General features: G+C 46.0%; 2 protein-coding genes across 4 annotated transcripts in view; both read right to left on the bottom strand.

Annotated features, from left to right (window-relative positions):
- Window positions 1-5901, bottom strand: part of DDI2 (DNA damage inducible 1 homolog 2) — a 35725-nt gene extending 29824 nt beyond the window's left edge. Inside the window, exon 1 of one of the 3 annotated variants that reach the window (XM_014597963.3) lies at window positions 5704-5901. In XM_014597963.3, the coding sequence (XP_014453449.2) occupies window positions 5704-5841 (138 nt within the window). In that variant the 5' untranslated portion in view covers window positions 5842-5901. The remainder of the gene's footprint in view (window positions 1-5703) is intronic. The other 2 variants (XM_006261687.3, XM_019500004.2) reach the window with 2 other exon arrangements.
- A 3015-nt stretch (window positions 5902-8916) lies between these two features.
- DDOST (dolichyl-diphosphooligosaccharide--protein glycosyltransferase non-catalytic subunit) lies at window positions 8917-17670 on the bottom strand. Its single transcript, XM_006261700.4, has 11 exons — window positions 17490-17670; window positions 17261-17371; window positions 16112-16198; window positions 15529-15632; window positions 14408-14502; window positions 13774-13867; window positions 12081-12229; window positions 11231-11378; window positions 10198-10318; window positions 9663-9769; window positions 8917-9450 (listed from the first exon to the last, which is right to left on the bottom strand). The coding sequence occupies exons 1-11, from the start codon at window positions 17653-17655 to the stop codon at window positions 9301-9303; spliced, it is 1332 nt and encodes a 443-aa protein (XP_006261762.2). The 5' UTR covers window positions 17656-17670; the 3' UTR covers window positions 8917-9300.
- Window positions 17671-17941: the final 271 nt, after the last annotated feature.

Below are 17941 nucleotides of genomic sequence, written 5' to 3'. Positions count from 1 at the left end.
GGTGGATATGGGAGCTCTCCAGTAATGGGGTACCAGACCTCTAGCACTGGATTTAGTCAGCATAATAAAGCCAGAGACCTTAGTGACCTCTACACCAGGTGCACAACTACAATGGTGAGCAGGTCTCCAACATCAAAGTTAGATTTATAGACCAGCCTCATGTTTGAGCCTGAAGAGCTTTCCCTATTAACGGGCACAGGGCACACTGCTTGCCTTTGTATGTCTGGAGGATGCCCACGCTACACAAGGAGCTGCCTCTTTTTCATTCCTCACAAGAACAACTGACTGACAGACTTTCTGCTATAAATAAAAAGCCCCAAAATACAGGAAAAAAACACAGCAGCAAGAAGGGAAGTGAGGAGGACACAGCATGCGACGTGAGTTCACTGCATGCTCGGCAGCAACATGAAACTGGTGGTGGGGAACACTCCCGCTTTTAATCTCCCCTCCAGGGATGTGAGGAGAAGGAAGTGGCCCCTGCGGGCAATGCACACACACAGTACAGTCACCCCGATGACACGAAGAATAATCAAAGACGGCTCAAAGAAGAGTATGGAAGCTCTTTGTTCACTATTAACTCTCGTAAGAGCCACAGGAGAGGCCACCAAGTGTACAAATCTGCGGACGTTAAGATGAACTACTGCTAACGTATTCCAGCTCGTACTGCAGACCTGCACCATATCCAAAGCAATCAAAAGAGCTGCTATTAAGATGATACAAGACAGACACAAGATTAGAAACTAATGGGAGACTTCTGTCCTACTAAATACACGATTGGCAGCATCAATCTGTATCATATTCCATGGGCTGCCTGTGTCCACTTCTACTTGGCGAGCTATACTTATCCAGAACACATCGGTACGTTCCCCATCTGCAAAGCAGAAACGTAACAACAGGCTCTTACTTATACCGCTATGCCTCGTTTGTGGGGGGAGATTCCCAAATGCAGCATCTCATATAACTAAATGCATCACACCCAGTTTGAATTCAGCAATGCTGCTGACAGGGGAAAAAACCCAATCTCTGAATAAACCTGCCCTGCACGCATACAGCTTAAATGACAGACGCTTTGTGCGGACATTCAGGGACACGCAACATAACTCATTTTTAAAGAGATCTAACTTGACTTCTTGCTTTGATGGGATCGTGAAACTTTCTGCCTTAATAGCTCAAAGGGCAAATTAAGCACGTAGCAGCTGCTCTGCTCTCCTCCTTTGCAGTCAAAATAACAAAAGCGTGACAAAATAAAATTAGCTTCTCTAGCTTGTAACGTATTAAAAATGCAAATTCTGTAAGGCAGCTAAACTGTAAATGGAAAACTCCCCCGAAGGCAGTCAGCGACCACAGTCCATCCTCCAGCAGTATGAAAAGCTCTGGTTTGGCCAAGAACGTCCTGGAGCAGACTTCTCGATGCACGTGGGAATCCTGGAGCCACTTTTTGGCTGGTTACGTGAAAACAATGACAAATATCTTCCTTTAAAACAGAACAAACAGAGTTATTAACTCCACCCAACAAAGCTGAAACATCTGTTAGCGACCCGTTGCCATCACTGGTGTCTCACACTAGGAGCACTCCAGCTCGCTGGATACCAGCGTTTCACTGCAATCTAACTATTTTCTAACCTACAAGAGGATTCATTAGATCAGTAGTTCACAGTCCTCTTCCCTATGGTACTGATGAGACTGTGCTGGGTCCACAGCCTGATTTTCACTCAATTACATGGACTTGTGCAGCATCTCTGGCAAGCTAAAGATGGATTTGGAGCAACTCAGGCTCCACGACAGATTAAATCTGCACAAAAACTGACGGGCACCGGGTGGTCCTATCACTGCTTTGGCCTAGTAAAACTGCTGCACGCGTATCTAGGATTGGAAGCCACTGCGATGTGCGACACTCAGGCAACACATAAATTGATCAAAATCCACAATAAGACGAGACTTCCTCTCTACTTCCCACCAGGATACCAATCAGCTTCTGGCTCCAAGCAACTGCAATCTAGCATATGGATTAGCCACACTTTAGAAATACAGAGAAATACAGGATCAGCACTGCGAGAACTAGAAGTTGGTGCAATTACGGTACAGCATGATGAGCAGATCACGGCCCTAAAACCCCAAGGGATGCACATATGATTATCCCTTTAGGACTGGCACTTAAAACTGTTGAGGAGCTTCAGTTCTCCTTAACCAAGATGTAATCACAAAGCCCAGCAGAAGGGGAGGTCAGTAAATGCAAAGGTGGGGGGAAAAAAGAAGCGGATACATTTTTTGTGAAGCCAGAAGCAGCTAGAAAACTCCCATCAGCTCAGTTTGTTCAGATTTCCCTCACCCCCTTTCAAATTCCAGCCAGGGTGATGCATCTCTTTTACATGCAAAGAAAACAGATCCGTCAAGGATCCGCTAGTGACTAGGAGATAGATGTGCTACAAAGGGGCTTTAGAATTAATTGCAGAACCAAAAAAGCCGAGATACAGATTAGCAATAAGAACAGTGTCTCATGACGGCCTCCCCCACAACCTCAGTTCATTCCCTGCTGCGTGATGGCTTCTACAAATTGTACCTTCCTTGGGCAGGTGATTTTACCTTTAAAGCAATGTGCATCTAAAGACTGGAAAAACTGACGATCGTCACCAGGATTTGATGAGAACAGGTCACAGAGCGATACAGATCTTTGTACAGTACAATACAAGCAAATACAGCCCTGCCCTCTAAATTCAGGCTAGGGATCTCCCAGGAAAAACAACAAACTTTGCAACTTTTATGTAAGATTCTTCATATGAAAGAATGCCCATAGGGGAAAAACAAAAAGCTAAAATGAAAATGATATACAGATCAGCACACAGCAAGGACAGCACGGTGAGGATGGGAGAAGGCAGGAACAGGTCAGACGCAAGCGAGAGCAGAAGCAAAGGTCCCGCCGTCAGGCTTTGGAGCTAGCCGCGGGGTATCTGCAGTCGATATCAATGAAAAGCTATATAATCAAACCATTTTATCTACAGCAAGGCAGCCGCTCAGAGAAAAACTGTCCCACACGCAAGCAAGCGAGTGCACGACCACCTATCATCTTAAAATAGATTTGGAGTTGTCATGTTACTGTGATGTCAGTGCCTGGAGGGCCATCTCTGAAAAACAAGAGGTGTTTACACTTCACGCTGTACTTCACGGACCCAAGCCTCCGATTGCACACACGCGTACATTCTCACACGCAGAAGCGTTACAGGGGTCGCCGGCAATAGGAAGGAGAGAGAAACGTGTTATTCAATAACAATACTTGTTACTGACTATCAAATAACAAACAGGGTATTGAATATCAATACTCACACTCAGCATAAATCAGGGTAGTTGGTAGTAGCATCAGAGACTTGAAAACCATCAAGCAAACAGGCTTCCTTGCTCCCTATTAAAAGAAGCGTCCAATGTTTCCACTAAAGGGGATTCCACTTAAATTTAAAAATCAAAGTTACTTTGGAGCGCTAGTAAGGCCAGTGACTTGATTTTGTGGCTGTTTGAAATATCTTGTGATTAGCATAAAGCAATACTTTGCATTTATGTGGCACTTGACACACTCACACAGCATGCTGGGGAAAGCCAAAGACCTGGAACTGTTAACCGCTGCGTAACCAATCCCAACTCATCCGAAGTCAGCAGTGGCTAGAAGTCATCACGAAGGCTGTTTTGTGGGTAGTGGAGTCACTTGGCCTATTTCTTCATCATTTATTTTCAGACGCTAATTATAATTAATATGCAATAGTATCCAGAAGTATCTGTCAAAACTGGGGTCCAGTTGTTCTGTACATCATGTATACAAAGATATTCTCTTCTCCTGAAGGCAGGGCAGGGTGGCAGGATGACTAACTGGTTCAGAGAGACAAACTTTCTTGATCTTTTGTGGTTTCTGCACATCGTGAGGAGTTGAAATAATTTTACCTAAGCGCTACCAAATAAAACCTTGGCTTACACAGGAAGCAAGCTGAAACCGGCAGCTTAGACACAAAATTAAGACACACAAAGGATCAGACTGAACAACATCAATGAGAAACTTTAATTCTACCAGAAGTAGGGCATTTTCTTTTTCTAAGAGTAAGTATCTCTGGGAAGTCGAGTTTACACAAGAAGCTTTAATAAGGGCAAACCTTTCATTCAAATCTACCTGCTCTCATCCCTACACACATCTCATCCTTGCACACATACACGTGCACAGGTCTGACAACTTGGAAAACAAAAGGATGTGCTACACGGTGAACTCCCCCCCAAAATGGATTGAACTAAAACCCACGACAAAACAGCTCAAGTCACAACCATCTGGGGGCTGCTTGGCAGCCCACATGAACTGAACCGACAGCTCCTAGTGCCCCTCGCACAACACCCCGCTCAACACAACTCAGCAGGCATCAGCCTGAACTTCACTTCTCATCCTGCCGTAAGCAGGACGCCGCAGGGCAGAGCAGCGGGACGCTACGAGGAACGAGCTTATTCTGACGTTATCTGCACTCAGCCTGCTTTACAAGCCGCTGTCACTTGCCAGGGCTATTCCTTTAGCACCACTCACCAACACTCACACTCGCCTATCATTTAACTGCCAATTTTAAGCTGTCCAAACACAGCTTTTAATTCATTGTTTGGAACGCGATCATCACGCCAACGCAACGAGCGCAGAACTCCCGGCACGGACAGACACATCCAGCCGCTCATCTGGGTTTCTGAGAAAGGAGAGAGGGAGGTGAAATGAAGACAGAGATAACGCTGCCTGCCGCAGCAGTCTGCCTTCAGATAAGAAGCGGACAAACAGCTTCTGGAGATCAAACCCTCCAGTGTGTAACCCTAGCCCAGTTCACCAGCATCTGCTCCTGACAGATCCCATACAGATCTCCCTCTCTCTCTCACACACACACTTTGGCAAAACTTGTACTTCTGTCAGTAAAAACTTGCTGAATTTGAACTTCATTGCAATTTTAGTCTGTGTAAGTCGCAGAGATTCGACAGATTTCTGACACCCACGAAGAAATTGATAAAAACCCTGCTCTGGCGCCCGGCCTCACCTGGCATTTCAAGTCGAAGCACCTAGAAGCGACTGAAACGGACCTACTAAGTGTTAGAAGAAACCGAGGACAACTCCCATCTTAAAACGCCTCCCCGTTCGCTTAGCAGAATACCGCGCGTGCCCATTTTTCAGAGGGGCTCGCGGCGCGGCAAAACGCAGCACCGGTTCCCTACGTGGCTGTGGACAGTCCGGCTCTCCCGGCCCAAACGATCCCGTAAGTCTTGTTATTCTGAAAAGGCCAAAGTCCAGGTTGACCGTGCGCGTGGGAAACCCCCGTCGCAACGTAACAGACGGGGCTACGATCCCAGACCCCCGCGCACGTTTCCACCGCTCGTGCAAGACAGTCGCGGTCCTCACCGACAGCGCACGGGGCACGACCGCCACGGGGACGGCAACTACAGGAACGCCCTTCCCCGGAGCTGCGCCCCATCAGAGCCCGTCGACGGGGCGGGGAAGGGAGTCGTCATCATCACCCCGTGGGGATCAGACGCACCTAAGGGTGCGAGGCGCGCGTCCCGAGCAAATGCAATCTCCGGGAGTTTTTGTGTGTGGCTGTGGGGTCACCCCCTGCCCCTCTGGTAGCGGGGGGCGTCTACCTGCACCCCCCCCTCCCCGCGGGGCACGGCCTGGAGGGGCGCCCCCCGCCCAACCGCCCGACCGACCTGGCTCTCGGCCGCGGGGATGCCGGACTCGAGCTCGCAGAGCGCGCGGAAGTTCTGCAGCTCGAAGTCGGCGTCCACCTGCAGGGAGAAGGTGAGCTCGCTGCGGTCCCGGCGCAAGCAGAACACGGTGAGCAGCATGGCGGCCCGACTGCCGCCTCCGCCCGCCCGACGGCCGCCACGCGCCGCCGGCCGCCACGCGCCGCCCGCTGTCGTAAACGCGCCGCCCGCTGTCGCAAAAGCCGGCCTGCGCCACAGCGCCCCCTGCTGGCCCGGACTGCTTTGCACAGCTCTGAGTGCCCACCACCACCACCACTGCCACCCCAGGGCCGCAGGTTGCCCGCCCCACTCGCAGCCCCCCAGCACCATGCTTCTTCCCCCCGTGGCACGTCCCCCCAGTGCCGTCCCGTCCACTGGAAAAAAATAGGGGGTGTTTTATTAGACATCGCAGGCTTGCAACAAACCCACTTTGTCTCTGACCCGACACCTGTTGCGAGCCTCCCAGTTAAACCGCCTTTCCCCAGGATGGTCGCGGTGGTCTTCTCGAGGCCGTCTGCTCCGCTCCTAGACGCCGCGCACGCTGGAATCGTTTCAAGGCCCCGGGGGGAATTTTACAAAGCTGAGATGCCCGAATTTGCGGGCAGGGGTGGAGATTGGAGCCGGGTGGGTCTGAGGACACAGCAGATTTACCCAAACAACCTGGTCTGCCTGTCTTTTAGACCAACTTAAATAGTTGGGAAAGTTTTTTCTTAGCAAGTTTTCGGGTTTAAAAACCCGTGGTTAGGCTGAGGAAGCCTCTGCAGTCAGTGTGCACGCCGTTCCTGGAGGGAACGAATAGTAAAGAGGTGAAAGGCTGCCTTTCTTGCATGCAGAGCAGCCTCTGGTCCCCGTGCTATTCGTTCCACTCAGGAAGAGCGCGCACACCAACTGCGGGCGCTTCCTCAGCCTGACCAAGGGTTTTTAAATCCGAAAGCTTGCTAAGAAATGTTTCTTCCAACTATTTAAGTTGGCCTCATGAAAGATATCAGATTCCCCCAAAGAACCTTGTCTGAATTCATCTTCACCATTCGAAACAACTCAAAATGCTGTTGCCAATGTAATGTTTTGTAAATTAACGTTTCACTATAATGCTCAGGGGTATCCCCTGCAGCCACGCCTCAAAAAAGATCCTCTGCCAAGCACGTCAAAATCCCCCGACACTAACCCTGGCAGCCCTGACTCGGAGTGCTGAACAAAGCAGAAAGCAAAAAGTGAAAGTGAAAACAGTTCATTACTTTTATAATTTTGTGTTAATTCAAAGTTCAACGTGTTAAACAAAGCATTTACATGTCTGAGTTAAGTGATTTTATAGTAGTACTGGGGGATTTCAGTGATTTTATAGTACAAGTGGGGACCCCTGGGAACAAATTATATTTATTTACATTCATTCCTATGGGAAAATCCGTTTCACTTAACACTGTTTTGCTTAGCGCTTGGTTTTTCCGGATCCAATGAAGAGTGCTAAGCGGGGGTTGCCTGTATAACAAAAAGATGTATGGATACTCTGTTTGGAGGTTGTTCATTCCTGCCCAGCTTGAAACTGCCCGAGGGGGATTCTCTCAAAGGAAGCAAGGTCACACCAAGCGATACTCAAAGTACATATGCAACAGAACTAACCCTTCTCTACATCAAAATCTATAGAGCACCACAGCGAAACCTCAGTCCGTGAGTGGATGGAGTATGGTACCTCTGCTCCCCCACATGTACCGTGAGTTGGGATAAACTGACATTTAAATTGTTTTACGGAACAATCTCCTATTCGGCTGTGATGAAGGTCTTTATCTGTAGGTGAAACTGCATTGATAACACAAAACGGCTGTGCATACAGAGCGACCAAGTAGAAAACATTACTCTTCCAAATAATGGGTAGCTTTCCGTTTCAGAGCTTTCTTCTTTTCTACACCAGAAGAACTTATAGGGGAGTTGTGAGCAGGAGTGGGAGGAATGAGGTGAAAAAAAACTGACCTTCAACTTTACTGGAAAAGAAAACCTTGCAAGGGATTGCAAAGGAAGTGGTGTTGGGATGTTAAGATGAATTGTTAATTTGGCTTATTTTGTGATAAAGTGTGTGATTTCTGATAATCAGCCTGGAGGATCAATGTAACACATGTAAATTTGACAGGCGTCATCTGTCTGCATGCTGAGTTATGAGAGAGAGATTTATTTGTCTATTACCCAGAGCTAAATGTCATGGCATTTGGCATTACGGCAGTGTAAGCTCTGGAGATTGGTCTTATTCAGATAGGATTTTCAATAATGTATCATTCAAGGAAGGGGAGTGAAGAGCTACCTGGAATGCTAGATTCCATTCTTGCACAAAGGTATGCATGTACTGTGGTAGCTGGAAGCTAAATGAGCGTGACTAGTGGGTGAGGAACACGGATGATTTCTCATGGGGAGGGAGAAATGCATCCAGTCACAAAAGCAGGAGTGCTAAAAGTGAATACTGTACTGCTGCCCTTAGGAGAATTAGATGCTGGTTACGAGACCCATGAGTTAGGGGAGGAGGAATTTAATTTTCCCTACTTGATTACATTGGGCTACTGCTCCAGAAAAGTGTTACAGCCTTCCACTCCACTACATTTAACTCTAGTTCTTTTTGCAAATCTGAATGCTGGAAGTAACTGAAGATTGCTCATACCTTGTCCTATGGATCCTCCTAGATGGATGTATGCTGCAGTGCACATCAAGGGCTGACATTTCTACACCAGAACATCGGAAGGAAAAAAAGCGCTTTTTATTGGGGGGGGTGCTGTTTCACTTTTGCCGGACAACTTCTCCCTGAATGCAGATATTCTGCAAATTCCTTATGTTGTTTGAAGTTTCAACCAGACCAGCAAGTCTTAAAACAGGAAGCTCACTCCTCTGGACGTAGGCATCTACTACAGAGAGACATCCCTACAGTTTTTCATAAAGATCTCTCTTTGTAGACTGAGGAGTAAGGACCCAAGTGGCTAATACACTAATTTAGCATCCTGAAGGGCCTACACTGAATTACTGAGACTTCTCACTTCAAACCCTTATTTATGAAGGCTTTTGATGCCAGGAGCACTGTCTCCATCATAAGCATTATAGCCTGTTCTGCAGTTAAATTAACAAACCCAGCCACATGCAGTTTAAAAGTACCTTGTGTTCTTTTAGAAAACCACTTATGAGAAAGCCAGACAATTCAGAAAGTGAGGGGAGCAAGTCTTTATTTTTGGGGGGGAGGGGGGAAAAAAAATCTTCAGTCAAAAGCCATTCCAATAGGGGGAAGGAAAAAACCCCAAAATAAAATCAAGCCAAGAAATAGTTCCTTACAAATTGTCATGAAATGCCAATATTCAAACTATCACTGTATTTCAATACATATTGATCATTTACAGCTCAGTGGAGTCCCCTCAAACATAAAATTTTACTCCCTCTTTCTTGCTAGCCCCTAGTCTTAAAAAATCCCCATGCTCATCTGGCCCTTACCAGTTGAGGAGTCTCATCCCCAAACAACATTTACAGCGTCCTGCATGCCACCTGGCTCCATCTGGAGGCAGTGACTTGGGCAAAGGTTCTTCCCCTGCTGGGAGATCAGTCAGATTTCTCCTTCTCTTTCATGTGCAAGAAGACGATGCTGAACAAGAAGAGGCCTACCATCATGGAAAAGGCACTGGCATAATACGGGTATGCGGAGGGGATAAAACGCTCGTACTGCGTGTGCTGCAGGGGACGCACAGACACCTGGGAGCAGAAGACAGACAAAAAAGGACATCCTTCAGTTTAGATGCAGGACCTCATGCTAGCATGTAATCATTTAGAAACCTCTTGGCATGATTCCCCCACTCAGCGTACTGTAGACCCTTTTCAGCCAGATTCCAATAATTATAATTGGAATTATAATTTCCAGCCCCCTCAACACACATCCAAAGAAGAGATTTTTTTACTGTATTTACCTGAGTAGAGGAGTATAAATGGGTATATCCCAGCCTATTATAATCTACTTTAAACTGAAAAACTCCATAGACATCTGGCAGTTTGAACTGTACACTGTACTTGCCACCTTGGAAAAAGAAAAAAACATCATGTAAATAACTCAGTAAATAGACCAAAAGTAAAGTAAAAAATAAAAAAAATTCTCATTTGGGAATTCTTTTCTCAGCTCCCTTCCACCTCACGGCCCTGCACCTCCCTCTCCACAAACCCATTTTGCCGCGTTAGTCCTCTGGAATCTAGTTGCTCCTGCTAATGGAACAGCTCTGCAGCAAAGCAATGCAAAGCAAACCCTTCCTTCATGTAGTCAGACATGCTGTCTGTGGCTATTCCATACATTATCTCAAAATAGCCTTTGTTCCAACTAATCGTACTATTAGTGAGATTCGTTTCCATGGCAAGAGGAGAGAGAGGACATGCCCAGTTTTGTCACTATCAATAGGTTTTAAATCCCTAAGGCTGGAAATGTTTGCTCATCCAAGGCAACCTCAGGCTCACCATTTCTCTTCAGAAAAGTCCTGACAAATGGGTCAATGCGAACAAATTCCAGCTGAATATCGTCTCCGTCAAAGGGAACCCACTTGCCATCAGAGAGCTTCTCAATCACAATGCTGTACTCCTGAAACACACAGGCCAATGCTGCATTAATAAAGACCTACAGGACAAAGTTTCTGAACAGAAGAGGTATGTACTGCATTTCACTTACAGGGATATCTGAAAGCCATTTCACTTTGGAGCTAATGTGCTTGTAATGTTGCACTCTGTCTTACCGTGCAGGAACTTCACTGCACCAACAAGCCTTTGGTAGGTATACTCAGTGTGGAGCAGACTTCCCTTTAAACATGCCACATTTAAAGCTTGGCAAGTGTGCCATGGTTAAAAGCTTTTCCCCCCTCCTACCACAAGTTTTATAGCTGCAATTTCTACACAGAGCAGGATGGCATTTTTAACTTCCTGGCGTGTACTATTCATTTTTACTTTGAAAACTGATGCCAATCTCCATTATTTAACGACACTGCGTGAAGTCAAAATTCCAGAACATGCTCTGACTGCCTCAAGTACTTGTAGAGAAGTGCTGTGAAAGAAAACAAGTGGGATCATCTGTTCAACAGGCTTGGGTAATACTTAAAACAAGTCAAGGGCTTCTCCACAGCTGGCTGCTGATGCCATTTAATATTTCATGATGTTCTCATATGAGCCAAGATGGACCACCTCTGACATGTACTGCTAAATAGGGTCCAAAGGTGCGGCAGATGCTATCCTCAAATTTAGAGAGATTACACCAAGAGCTTTCAATACCTAGTTATCTAGAACCAATTAAAATTGAAGGGAGAAAGCCCCCAAATGATTCTATTTCTCTCCCCTCCCAGAGCATTCCTCATAGCAATTTTTACGCTGTAGTTTTTGCAGCTCTGGGTCTCAGTCCTAGTGGGGGGGAAAAAAAGCCTGCTTCCACATTTCTCTTAGCCTAAAGAATAAAAGTTCATCCGCTCTATACAAGTCCAGTACATCTCTCTGCAGACAGTCTTACCACAAGGTCAGTGACAGTGTAGGCATTAGGTGGTGCAATCTCTCCCACACGATGGTGAGACACTTCTCCAACCCGCAGCACACCCTCTTCCTTGAATACCCAGCGGGACAAGGCAACTGCCAACTCATAGTTACCAGTCTGGGAGTACCTATGTATATAGCAAGAGGTTGAGAATGAGGCATGATGACAGCCACTGCACAGAGTACCATTCACACAGGCAAGTTATTACTGGAGCTGAAAGCAACAAAGCTGGCCTGGCTTTATATAGAAGAGAATGTTTTTCCAAGCAGATTTCTTCTAGAAGGGCAAAGGACCATATCAGATAGGCCCTTATCTTAAATGACTACTTTACTTCACAAATTCTTCTATACACCCTAATGGTCTACTTACTACTGAATAATCACTTAATCCAGTGATATGTTTTAATGCCTCTTAACTGAGAAGATTCCCAGCCTAATTGCTGATGGGATTACTGATGTTCAGAGTATAATATTGCACAGCATTTTAAGACAACCATATCTACAACATTATGAATCTTTTTTTTTTCCCCAGCATCTCTGAACTGAGCTGTTGCATCTTCCCTTCTTAATATAAGGTAAGGACAACATCATATTGTTTAGACAGCTCAACAATTTACTCCAAGGCTGAAAGAAAATGGGTTATCATAAAGCCTATATAGCAAAGGGAGTAATGTAGCACTTAAGGGAGTTAAGTGCACAATGTTAGTGTATCTTATATTCTTGTTAGAGACAATTGGTTCCAATCTCCCAGTTTCTCTGATCAAACAGCTATTAGAACCACTCAGAGAGAACAGCTCCAAGTGCCCATGGAAGATATTAAGTTAGTATACCTCTTAGAGCCAGGCATAGCTTTCTGCACAGCAGAGTTAAAGAAAGCATCACTGAAAAAATCCAAGGATCCACTGAAGACAACACGGGCATTGTTCCTGGCCTGGAGACCAGCAATCAAAAGGGTGTTCTTCCCGACAGCATGAGGATACTAAAATGGAAAAGACAGGATAAGAATAGATTTAAATAATTCATTTTGCTTTGATCAAGCTAAATGCTTATTTGCATTATAGTAGCACGTAAGGTTCTGATTTCAGTTGAGGCATCTGAAGCAGCAGGCGCTGCAGGCATAACAAGAGCCCTTTCTTATAATGTAAAGAGGAAACACAAGGCATTAGGGGAACCAGATATAGAAAGGCAAAGCAATAACAAAAATTTGTATTAAAGCAAACTAGCCAAAAGCTCACCTTTGCACACTGCTTTAAGCTGCTTTTTAAGCAAACAATGTAGTTGCCAGACACATTCACCATAGGGGTTAAACAGTTAATAGTCAGGTCAGTTAAACAGTTACCAGTCAAATCAAACACCACTGCAATGTCTTTAGTAGAAATACTATGGTGTGGCTGCAGCTAAACACAATCCAAATTAGGCTTTCAAGGATTAGAAAATATTTCTTAAAGGGAGCAGTTTTCAACCTTTTAAGATTCAAGGCACCCCTCAGAAAATGTCAAGTCTTAGTTTTCACTCACTTTGAGCGCAGAAAAATAATAGAATAAGTTTACTTAGAAAGACCACAACTGATCAGAATGTTTTATTGTGATGGGTTCCTATTTGCAATCTGGATTTCTCTCGTGAATCGTGTCTGCACACCTAATGGTACTAATACTGTGCAGCACCCTTGAAAAAAAAAATCTCACGGCACTCTCGTTGCAATATCACTGTCTTAAAGAAAAGCATCTGCCTGTTCAAATAACTATTACGAAATGTCATAGTAAGCAAGCAGAAATCAAACTAGTTTCCTGTCAGTTCAGTCCTACTCATGTCAACCCTCAAGTATCCTTTTTCCTCTGACTTGTTGTGTCAGTAAGTTGAGACGCTGTCAACTACTCAGGTTAATTGAAGCATGAGACTTCACCACATGCTGAGACACTAGAGCATCCAGAATATATTACCTATTGCTTTTTTTTTTTTTTTTTTAACCCTTTGTCTACTACAGCTTCAAAACTAAATAGAAGAACGTTGGTGAGGATGGGTTAGTCCAGTCTCCATAGCCAGTTGATCCTTACTAGGAATACCTCATTTCACACTGGTCAAACGAACTGCAATGTGGCAACAAGGTTGGAGTATCATCAGCCTGCTCTGCGCTGACCCAGCAGCCTAGAAGCAACGTGTTCCAAATCCCTGGTCTGCCAAAGCAGCAATGGATTGGGAGCCTTTGCTTCCGCCTCACTATTTTTATCTCAGTTCCCTTGAAAGACGACTATTTTTTGGAATCTATTTTGCTGCGATCAATATTAAGACTTGTGAGCTAATCCAGCTTTTTCTATTTGGATCCAGTTTATAACAAAACCGCAGATAAAAGATTCCAAGAGAGTATGAGAATGCAATACGGAGCAGTACCATGAGATTACAGATGTTGAATTCCCCTGTACCTCAGTGCATGTGTTGCATCTCTTGATCAATTTTAAACTGCTGAAACAAGAGGAATGAATATAACCAGATAAAAGAAACAGGACAAAAGGTAATTGAACATACCTGGTTGATGGGCTTGTCAGGGAAGAAGGAGTACGAGGTAGAAGAGCCAGTTAGGATATCCAGTACCAGAGGGTTATCAGGATCAGCCACCATGCTGTGGGGAGTGAAACGGGGAAAGTAACAGGAAGATACTTCAACTCAAAACACCTCTTCCAAGAAGGCAGTACACGCTCCTCAAGTTCTGATTAAACCCCATGAACACACAATTCAGAGCTTGAGAATAATGATATTGATTCAGTTCCTGATACAGCTAGTGGTAAAACTTCCACTAATTTCAGATTAAATCCTCAGTAAGCCAAACTGACTTGTTTGTTTTCTTTTAAAACTAATGTAAGTGCTGAGTTGTTTCACACACACCCCACCCCCATCAAGTTTTGACCTGACAGCATTCAAGAATCACCTTTTACAGTCTACGATTAGAGGGTTTCTGTTTTAAATTCAAACAGAATCTTTACAAACAAACAGGACTATGTGGAAATGAAAAAATTTGTATTTTGTTCACAGTTAGGGAAACTGGAGTAAACAGTAGAAAGCAACACAAAATAAGAGCTCTGTTTCAATGATCACATGCTAATACAAGTTAAAAATTAGTTTATAGAGTATGATAATAGCAAAAGCCTTATAGTTCACTTACCCAACTCCTCGGAAAAGAATGGGGTTTAATGGACTCTTCCCCACTATTGTAGGAGCCTTCAGAAGATTTTCAGAGTCTGCAACAATGAGCGTGTGCTTTAGGGAAGAGACAGAAGAGACTTTCATTAAAGCTTTTACATGCTTCTACAGAACACTAGGAACTGTTAAGCCCACTTCTGCTAGCTGATAGGCCACTTCATTACAGCTTGCTCTGTCCTGCTGCAGGCACTTTGTGGCTAGTAACTGCACAACACAGCACCTCATGACACTTTGCTGCTTTCTTTCTGGTGCTTAGAAGCAGCATTAATTGACTTGACAGTCATCTTCCCCTTTTGGTCAGAAACAATTTGTGACACTGGGCAAGAGAATGAAGATGGTAAGAATGGTCAGCACGGACTGAGCAGTATCGTAATTTAAACAGCTGATTAATCTTATTCTGCATGCTTACCTTTTATAGTTAATTTCCTTTAAAAAAAAAAAAAAAAAAGCTGATTCTCAGAGGCTGGTAGCCATTAAATATTAGCTTACAACTACAGCCCATAAGCTAAGTTTGGTATGTTCTACTAGTCAGGCAGGTAAGTTACATGTAACTCAACAGTCACCCAGTTCTCAGTTTTACATTTTATTACATGCTAAAATGCTGAATGATGTCTCCTGTTTATTAGAGGGCTAAATTTTATTTGTGTGTGTCAAACTGCTTTAGGATGGAAGCTGCAATTCACAGCAAATGCAGAAGTTAGCATTTCAGTAGTTAAATGAACAGTTAATATCAAAACAGGTTTTACACTTAAAAAGGATTTATTCAACAGAGAAAGTATTGCACATCTGATGAAAAGAACTCTTACTCACAAAAGTTTATACATCCAATTCAGTTGGAAGGGTAGAGATGCACCCTATAGCCTGTATAATGCAATAATACTCAAAGCAGGTATGTAAGATAGTCTTGGGAGAGAGCATGGACAAGGGGTGAAGGCAAGAGGAAGACAGGAAAGATTCTTCTTTACAGCTAACCAAAAACCTCCTTTTCCCTCCAACAAAAAGCAAACATTTCCCAGTAACTTGTGCAGTTACAACACGTTTCCAAAGGAGTGGACACACCCAAAGAATTTGGCAAAGACTTACCTGGCCTGGGTCTGAGACATCGTAGTTGTGATGGTCAATCACGGCTGTCCGCTCCTCATCAAACTCTATTCCACACTCACTGCCCAGTTCTCGCAGAGGGTCACCTAAAAGAACAAAGACGGGTTGCTATTTCTACACTATGTACAAAAAGGCTCAAAAGAAAACTAAAGACAATTAAAATAGAAGTAGCAGACGCTGGTGCTGCAAACTGAACATTTTACAGCTACTGGAGGCACTCACTACACACCTCTGCACTCAACTTTCATTTGAAAAATACAATTAAAGCTTTTTTAATAAAAAACTTTGATCACTACCAACTTGTTCCAAAGTCTTTGGGTAAATCATCTGGCCTCCCATGCCACAGTTTTCCCATCTGCCTAACAGGAACAGAAGCGCTTTGTAGTTCTTTGTTACGAGAGGGCTGCAGCCAGAGGGCTAAGAGTTCTCATGTCAAGGAAAACTTGAACCACCGCCCTGCGTCCAGAAAGCTGACGTTTTCATTTCTAGAGCACTTCCGTTACGCAGCTGCAGAAAGCAAAGCCATAGTTCATACGAATTCATTTAACGTGTCATTCTTACTGACCAATGTCCGAGCTGGCAGCCACAAGGACGCTTCCGCCTCCATCGATGAAAGCTGTGATGGTCTCCACATTGATATTTCCTCCAAAATCTTAAGAGACAAATGGCAGTCACTTGCGAGTCCAGCAGATAACAGCATGATACTTTATCATTGTTTGGACCAGGGAAGGAGAAAGAGGTACAAGGGTGCTGAGGGAGGCTGATAAGGAAGTTGTGCCAGAGCGGTAGGGAAGACAGTGGACTTGGCTTCAGCCCGAAGGCAGGGAACTAGCTATTCAACATCGGCTGCAGAGAAATAACCAAGGATCTCATTAAAAGCACTCGGGGCATATTTCAAGCTTTCTTCTGCCCACCTCATCCCAAAATACCACTCTGTGTTTTAATCCATTTGCATAGAAATTGTAAGTTTTCAAGAGTATAGCGAGGAACCAGCAAGACCGCACTCGTGAGCTGTCAGCAAACGCAAACCTATCTTTTTCTCTGCGCTGGGAAACCACAAGTAAAAAACTCATTCGTTCTATTCTCCAAAAACCTCCAAGTTAATTTTTAAATTTCAGTTTAGCGGCAATAACCCAGACATACTAGTAAGGCATATCAGTTAGAGAAGCCCGCACCTCTGCAAGGTAAAAGGCAGTGAAAACGCTCTTCCCTTGACTAAGGAAGGGCAGCTAAAGAGAAAGACGAGCGTTTAAGGAACAATGGGAAAAAACTCTGGGGTTCAGAACAGAACAAACGAGTATATACAAGTCAGCTGTAATGATTTAAAAGGGATCCCACGTATCATTAAAGTGACTTCCTCCCGCACAGCCCTGTGAATTACCTCCTCTACAGAAAGGGAGCATCCCATGCTGACCGCACGACCCAGACGAGGAGCCTTGTGGGATCAAACACCCCTGTGCCAGGAGCGCACGAGCGCAGCGACCAGCCTGAGCCCAGCACGTGGGGGCGAAGGCCAGCGCGAGGGGTCGGCGCCGTGACGGACAGGCCACGTAATGCGGCTCCACTGCTGGCCCCCCCCCCCGTGTTTGTGTTTAGGCGCTAGACAGGTCTCTCTCCAGCCGCGAAACGGGCGCAGTCAGAGCCCGGCCCCAGCAGCACGCGGGAGACGGGCAACCCGCGGAACAGCAGGGGCGGCACCGAGAGCTCCCCTCACCTTCTATGGAGGGCGAGAAGACGATGAGGTTATCGTACAGGAACTCGCCGTACTTGATGAGGGACAGGCCGGGGTCGTCCGCTGTCCTGAACGTCAGGTCGAAGCCTCGGTCTGCGCCCGCAAGAGACAGAGATGAGGTGGGGGAGCAGAGGTGCCCCGCGGTGCCCATGGCCTCTGCCCCCGCAACCCCACCAGCCCCTCAAGCCCCGCCCCCCGGTCCCGGCCCTACCCGCCAGGCTGCGGAAGAAGAGGGAGTGCGTGTCGCGCAGGTTGCTGTTCTCCAGCAGCACCAGGGTGCGGGGCCCCCCGCCCGCGCCCGCGCTCGCCAGGCCCAGCCCGGCCGCCGCCACCAGCAGCAGCCGCCACAACGGGAAGGCGCCCGCCACTGCCTCCATCTTTCTGTCAGGCACCCGGCGTCACCCGGAAGCGATCCGCTCCAGCCGGCCAATCAGCGCCCGTTTCCCGCAGGTGGGGCGGGGACAACCGCGTCCCCGCCTACGCGACCCGGAAGTGACTAGGAACTGCCAGCCTTAGAGGGGGCCGGGGAGCAGTGCTGAAGTCCCACCCCCCTGGGAGCGGGGTCCAATCATAGGCAGACAAGTCCACACAGCGGCAGAGTGGGATAGGGAGGGCGCATGCGCGGCGCGACACATGCAGCGTCTGTCTTCCACCTTCACCTTC

The sequence above is a fragment of the Alligator mississippiensis genome, chromosome 13 (assembly GCF_030867095.1).
Source record: "Alligator mississippiensis isolate rAllMis1 chromosome 13, rAllMis1, whole genome shotgun sequence".
Lineage (NCBI taxonomy): Eukaryota > Metazoa > Chordata > Crocodylia > Alligatoridae > Alligator > Alligator mississippiensis.
The sequence above is the reverse complement of the archived record's forward strand: the minus strand, read 5'-3'. Positions and strand labels throughout refer to the sequence as shown.